Source organism: Gavialis gangeticus, unplaced genomic scaffold (assembly GCF_001723915.1).
Source record: "Gavialis gangeticus isolate Ggan-Ray unplaced genomic scaffold, GavGan_comp1, whole genome shotgun sequence".
NCBI lineage: Eukaryota > Metazoa > Chordata > Crocodylia > Gavialidae > Gavialis > Gavialis gangeticus.
In genome coordinates, this window is record NW_017729032.1 from 218045365 (window position 1) to 218052744 (window position 7380).

A 7380-nucleotide genomic window follows, 5' to 3' on the forward strand; every position below is an offset into this window, starting at 1 on the left:
GGTACAGCCCAGCGAAGGCTGCAGCTGATAGTGCTGCGGGCGAGGCGCGTGCGCTGCCGTTGGTTTCCAAGGACGCGGGGCGGTTGCTAGGGGGGAGCGGCGCGCGAGGCCAGTAACTGCTGGCCGGCCGCAGTCATGGTCCGGCTGCACGTGAAGCGTGGCGACGAGAGCCAGTTTCTGCTGGACGCCGCGGCCGAGGCGCCGCTGGACGAGCTGACGCGCCTCGCTGCCGCCATCTACAACGGGAGGCTCAAGGTGCAGCGGCTTTGCTCAGGTACCGCAGCGCCGTGCGCGTCGGGGGGCACGAGTTTCCCTGGTCCACAGGCCAGACCTGTGTTCTCCGCCTGCAGGCCTCCCGGCAGGCCCAAACATTTGACAGCGGGGGAGCAGGGGCAGACTCAATTTCTGCTCCCCTGTTGCCAACTTTCCAGTCTGAGGGGAGCCCTGTGAGCTGCATGAGGTGGTCCAGGGCACTAGATCGCACCCGCTCATAGCCGCGGGGCTGGCATGTGGCATTGCTCAGTAGCTGTATCCTATACATGAGTTTAGGCCAGTGCACAGGGCCAGATCCAGCAGGCCACATCACTCCTCAGACCAACCCTGCACTGGGTCAGGCCTACCTTGTGTGTCAGGGTTCAGCCCACAGACCAGCCCCTGGCCACTCATCTGGCTCATGTGACTGGGAAACGGAACACTGCTGATCTAAAATGATTTCACGCTAGGATATTGTGGCATAATGGCTCTGTTCCAAAAAAGTGCCTTTTATCACATTTTTTCTGATTTTAAACTCTGACCATTTTTAAGAAATGGAATCGCTGGCAGAACATGGTATCTTCTTGCCTCCGAATATGCAAGGACTGACCGACGAGCAGATTGAAGAATTGAAACTAAAGGATGAGTGGGCAGAAAAATGCATCCCAAGTGGTGGAAGTGTCTTTAAAAAGGATGAAATTGGAAGAAGGAATGGACATGGTAAATGCATCTTGATACACCTCTCTCTGTATACGAGCACAATTAAGGCAGGGTTTCATGAGCAGTGTAAAATTAATTGATATTTTAGCTAAATGCTCTTGATCATCATAAATGTGGACTTCTGATTTTGTCTCGGAGTTTTTTAAACAAGAGAAAAGCAAGTAAATATTAGTGTATGCTTTAATTTATACCAGTTAAGTATATTAGTTGTTCCTGTTTCTGGACAATTATTTGTCAGTTAGTCTCATATAAGTCTATTTTATAAAAGATTTTATAAAAAGGCAATTAGAGCCATTAGACAACAATTGGGGAGCAACAACCAAAACTGCTTGTTTTGGATGTACAGGTTTTCCTCGCTTTATGCTATACATGCGTTCCTGGGAAACAGCCCGTAACTTGAAGTCGCATAAAGGGAACCCACTCTGTGATGTAACAAATAAGGATATGTTCCAAGACCTTGATTTTCCTAACCCCCATACCCATTTCTACCGGGGCTAAGGGGGCTCAGCCCCCCACAAACGCAGGGCTGCAGGAGGAGCAGGGAGAGGCATGCACACAGCTGGGATCGCAGCCCAGCAGAGGTGACTGGCACTGTGCTTTGTACCCAGCTGCAGCTGCCCCAGGAATTGCACCGTGTCCCTGCCCACCGACTGTGGGCTTTGACCACACCAATCGCGTAAGAGTGAATTTAACTTGCATAAAAAGGGTCATTGCATAAGAGCAAATTCACACATACAGAACCTGCATAAAGCAGGGGAAACCTGTAGTCTCATGAGAAATTAAGCTACCATCAGGGTGATGAAGATCAAGTAATTATAATCTAAAATCTGTATTACAGCTAGATAAAGCCTGTGTTAAAATTAAAGTTGTAAAGCTAAGTTCTCAAAAAATTAGGAAATGTCAAGGCTAAGAAGCAATTACTGGGAAAGTCCCATTTGACCCTGTTAATCCTGGGCATCAAGTTGTTCCCAGATGGAATGTTTGGAAAATTCAGTAATAAAGTTGTAACGGAGCATATGCAAATAGCTTGGGCAGAAATTCACAGAAATGGCAAAAATACATGTCTCTGACTCATAGACCACTCCCTTTCAAATTGCAAGTGTCTGAACCAAAGTATAGGCTAACACTAGAACTTCTCAGTGAACTAGTATAAGGGTTTTTTAATACTGAAAAGGCAGCCTGTATATAGTCCATTACCTTATTCTCAGAAATGGCTGGACCATTTCAACTTAGTTTTTGTAAGAACAAGAAAACCTTAGCGTGGCATCTTCTCACAGCAGGAGGATTTCAGCCCACATGTTTAAAGTTCAGTAAAGTGGTAAGTAGTTCATTTCACTGGGTCTTAGAATGGAGTAGATAAGGCATCCTGAACTGGGAGTGCACTATCAGTGGGTTGGTATTTGCTGCTGGGAGTAACTTTTTATTAGAACCTGAATTTGAAATCTATTAGAAATGTAGACTGTTACTCCAATAAATTACAAATACATTTTAACTTTTACACTTTCATGTCTCTGAACTATGTGCTCAGTTATTCTGCTTTGTACAAGTAAGAGTTAAATGAATTTTGGAAAGGATTTTTTTAGGGGTGCACCGATAGGATTTTTGGGGCCGATAATGATGGCTGATTTTTAAGGAGCCATATCAGCTAGTACCAGTCCAATTCCGATATGGAGCCAGGCAGCTTGGAGACCAGCGCTGGGCTGGTAAGTCTGATGTGGGGGGAGGGGGAGGGCAGGTAAAGGTCTCGGCAGTGAGGGAGGGAGTGGGGCTGGGGCAGGGGCAGGGCCAGGTGCTGCACAGGGTGCACGACGGAGCCGTGAGTGGCTTGACTAGGGGTTGCGGGGGGGGAGGGTGGAGCTCCTGCCGTAGCACGCACCCCAGGAGGGCATGGTAGGTATGTGGCCCTGGATCTGCGTGCTGAGGTGGTGCTGGGCTCTTCCTGGCAGGGAGGGCTGGGTTGGGGTGGGCTGGGCTTGGGGCAGGTGGCAGTGGTGCTTCTGCCCACCTCATGCACAGCCTGGCTCAGCATCCCCGCTGGGAAGAGCCTGGCGCCACCTAGCCCATAGCGACAGCACACCATGCTCTTCTGGGGTGCACATAGCTGCAGGAGCTGCCCTCTGTCCCGTGCCCCACCCAGGCAGCACCTGCCCCACTCCCTTCCTCACCACTGGGGCCTCAATCTCCTCCCCTTCCCTCTCTGCACCCCTTCCCCTGCAACAGACTTTCCAGCCAATGCTGCTGTCCAAGCCACTGGGCTGCACTCCTGGTTGCATGCATGCAGTGGCTGTGTGCGTTCATGGGGCATTTATTGGCCACATCAGGCAAAAAAAGCCAATTTCTGATGCAGTCAGTTTTCCCTATATCAGTGTCAATCTGATATGGGACCAATGTATCAGTGTACCTCTAGATTTTTTTTAAACAGTCAAAATGGAGAATTATGTTTAAATATTCTATAGTTACTGGTTGATCAGGCATATTCACTTTATACCCTTGTTAACTTTGCTTACATTTTTCTGTTTGGGGCCCAAAATATTTCATAATTGTATGCCATGTTGTTCAGATTATAAGTTGACCACATATTTTCAGGTTCAACAGTGTTTCCCCCACTAAATATAACTTGACTGTAGATACAGTGTTTGAATTGCTATTACTTGTACAAAATCCCAAAAGAAAGTTTAATAACCAATGAAAGGACCCAAAGGATTAAATGCACTAAAAATATTAAAATAAAAACTGCACTGAAAAATACTTCTGATTTGGAATTTTTATAATGTGTCCAAAAACACTGCAAGTACAAAAGTCAAGACTGTTTGGGGTCTGGTTATACATCCACCGTTTGCATAAGTCAGTTGATTCTTCTGAAGAGATAAAAAAAAAAAAAAAAAGATTGACTGATAAACAGTAGATGCAGGCATGTGTTCTGTTTGATCTTAAAAAGTCACTCCAAAACATCCAGTCATGAGGAAAAAACATTTTGTTTGTACACTAATAATTCATACCTTTAAGAGAAAAGTTAAACTGAATGTATGTCCTACCCAAGGGACAGGTGCTATTACTTAGTTTGAAAAAGCCTCTAAGAATAAATATCTTTGGAAAACAATATGCTGTGTGTGCTATGTTATGTTTCTGTGACATCAAAAACAAGTTAGCCTTCCAAAATAATCCAGTCCTTCATGCAACTGCATATATTTATCTATTTTGAGGATTGATTTGTCGTGTTATGTGGATGTACCCTTAACAATTTATTAACTGCTGTGGGGAGTTACCATATTCACTTGAAAAGGTTCTCTTCCCTGTTTAACATGAAGGGGGACAAAAGCCCCTCATCTAGGGTTTGGGTATCAGGTGGGGGTGGGGCAGGCAGGCAGCTTCTCTAGCTCCAGCTCTGGTCCCAGCTGCAGCTTCCACCTGTTAGCCTTACCCTCTCTTCCACAGTGCTGCTGCTTCTGCCCCATGCCCCCCATCTGCCCTCTACTTCATCCTACCCCCACTGCTTACCCTTGTTCTGAATTTGGCCCTGCTCCAGTATGGAGTCTGTATTTGCTCTGGCCCCAACCTGGCTTAGTAGCAGAGGTGGCAGCAGCTTGGGCCCCAGAGCCAGAGCTAAAGCTGTCATGCTGCCACCACTGCTAGAAGGTACCGGGCTGGAGCAAATACATGCTCTGGGCTGGAGCAAATACATGCTCTGGGCTGGAATGGGGCCAGAGCCTGCCAGAGCGGGACAGAGGTAAGGAGGCGGGGAGTGGAGATGGCGTGGGGGAAGGGGAACTAAAGTTTATAGAACCATAAAAAACTAGGGCTGGAAGGGACCTTTGGAAGTTATCTAGTCTACCAGGCTGCTTGAGGCAGAATCATCCCTCTCCAAACCATCCCATACAAATCCTTGTTTAACCTGTTACTAAAACCACACAATCAACCCTGTCACACAACTACAAGGCCTAACCCGCCATAGATAAAGTCAGGGTGACAATGGTGGTCTGTGTCCTACTGCTGCAAGGGTTGTTAAAATCCACTTGTGAGAGCCAAGGAAGAGGGCCATACCCTTTGCTACAGAGGAAGGCAAGAATCCCCACAGTTAATATGGCCACAACACTTGGATGACCAATTTAAGCTTAACATTAGGAAAAACTTCTTCACAGTCACGGTGTCCAGACTGGAATAAGCTCCCTCCAGAGGTGGTATAATCACCTACCCTGGAAATGAGACTGGGCAGTCACTTTGCTGGGGTCACCTGACCCCCTTATCTTTCCTGCTTGGCGCCGGACACTGGACCCAATGATCTTCCAAGGTCCCTTCCAGCCTTACAATTGAGAAATATTACCCCATGGTGAAAGTGATATTCATTCTCAATCCCAAATGTGGCAAGTGGGTTAATCCTGAGTGGAGGGGGAACCTGCAGGCTTAAATATCAGCATATGCAAAGTCGCACTCCAGTCACAATTCTCAGCCTTGGCTGCAGCCAACACCCAGTGCTCCTGAGGAAGGCAAAAAACCCCACAAAAAATAAAAAATAAAAACCTTGACACCTTAGCAACAGGAAGGGGAAAAAAATCCTTTCTAGCCCTCTGTGGCAACCAGCAAAGTCCAGAAGCATAGGAAATACCTGTAGTATAGCAGGTACTCCTAGATTATCATTAGGCTGAAACTAATTTATTTACAGTAGGATTTTTTAAAGAAAAATCTGCCTGATGCCTTAACATGTTAAATATGCCTCTCTTATCTTTAAGCCCCAAATGAAAAAATGAAGGAAGTTCTAAAAAAGACAATAGAAGAAGCTAAAGCATTAATCTCTAAGGTAAGATTTTTTTTAAATGACTCGTTTTTCAAAAATGTGATGAATGCTGCCTAGCTTTGCTATTCAGAAATAACTGACTTCTTCATTTCAGAGCAAAGAGCAGTAATTTTCAGTAGTAATGTATAATAATGAAAAGTGTAATAAAAACTAGGAAAAGTATAATAACTGTGAAACTACTGTTAATCATTTTCTTAATGGCTTGTTGGCAAGCTGTTTCAGCAAGTGACAGAATGAGATATTAAACTCCAAGGGAATACTGGCAGCACATACTTCACACTAAATGATTAAACCCCATTTACTTCCATCCACATATTCTTAATGTTTTTGTTGTTGATGCATTCTTTATGTGAATGCTTGTCAAGTTTTCAAGTGAAAAATTAACTACATTCCATGAACTACTTAAATTAAAATGCCTTTTGCTCATTAATGTAGGTCTATTGGAATTATATATATAATTATTGTTTCAAAATGTTATTTATGCTGATCTTTTCTTACCATAGGCCAGTCCATGTTAACCTTTTGATTCTGACAGAAATCTGTGTGAATGCTTAGCTGTAAGGCTATATGTAATCACACTGATTTCACCTGTGTAACATTAAATATGTGTTTTATGGGTTTTTTGCAGAACTGGAGCCTAACATACTTGAATTCATTTTAAGAGTATTTGTATATTAACACACAACTTGTTTTACATTGAGGTGTAAATTAAATAGCTTTTTATTCATTTACTCATCCTTGTAAACCAGACATTCAAAAGTGTATATTTTCCTGTTTGTGGAATATTTCACATCTTTTGATATCAATGCTGTCTTGTTTTTTTAGACTTTGGGATTGTAGAATCCCCCAAGTTTGACTCTTGTTATCTTTGCCATTAAGCTAGATCAGCTCTGGGTTAGTCTTCATGTCTTCTGACTATGACAGAGCCACAGGTTTCTGACTCTCCCTAATCACATTAAATTTTGTTTTCTTTTGGGATTACCATCTGTGAGACTTGACCCCAGTCCATCTTGATTGTTTAAAGCTGTGAATTAAGGAATTGTGTGGTGGTTCCATAATGTCATATGGAAATTTTTAGGTTCCCACCTAGTAAAAGTTTTGAACATTTTCTTGAAGGGAAAATTGCAACTTGATAATAGATTGATTTTCAATTATTGCTCATTCATAAACTTTCTCAATTTTAGTCGCTACTTTCCAAATCACATTGCTACACTATTCATGTTCTGCCTAGAGGCCATTGACATCTTAGATGAGTTCCACTCTTGGTTATGGTCTTCCATTGTAGTTGTACCCGTGCTTACAGGGGTTGTGGTTTTAGATTGTTGTCACTCAGCCATTCTGGCCATACTGAAAATCTCAGCAGCTTTTTAGTTCAATTTATTGCAAGTTGCTTCTGCAACAAGGGGCCTCTGCCCTCAGTGACTCGAGGCATTTATGGACAAGTTTGATCATTGTTCTGTGCATATTATATAAAATGTTTTAGCAATATCATTTTAAATAGAACTGGTTGAAAGCAGGAGTTTGTAAGATGTGTGTTTTAGGTTTTGTTTTGGATCACTTCAGACCAAAGCAGCCCCCCCCCCCCCAAAATTTTCCCCAACCCGAGGCCCATGTTC

At 43.9% G+C, this 7380-nt stretch overlaps 1 protein-coding gene across 1 annotated transcript in view; it reads left to right on the top strand.

The window, feature by feature from the left end:
* The first annotated feature begins 28 nt into the window (after positions 1–28).
* CUNH21orf59 (chromosome unknown C21orf59 homolog) overlaps positions 29–7380 on the top strand; it is a 19973-nt gene continuing 12621 nt past the window's right edge. Inside the window, exons 1-3 of the mRNA XM_019525436.1 lie at positions 29–274; positions 805–972; positions 5700–5767. Coding sequence (XP_019380981.1) covers positions 136–274; positions 805–972; positions 5700–5767 — 375 coding nt within the window. The 5' untranslated portion in view covers positions 29–135. The remainder of the gene's footprint in view (positions 275–804; positions 973–5699; positions 5768–7380) is intronic.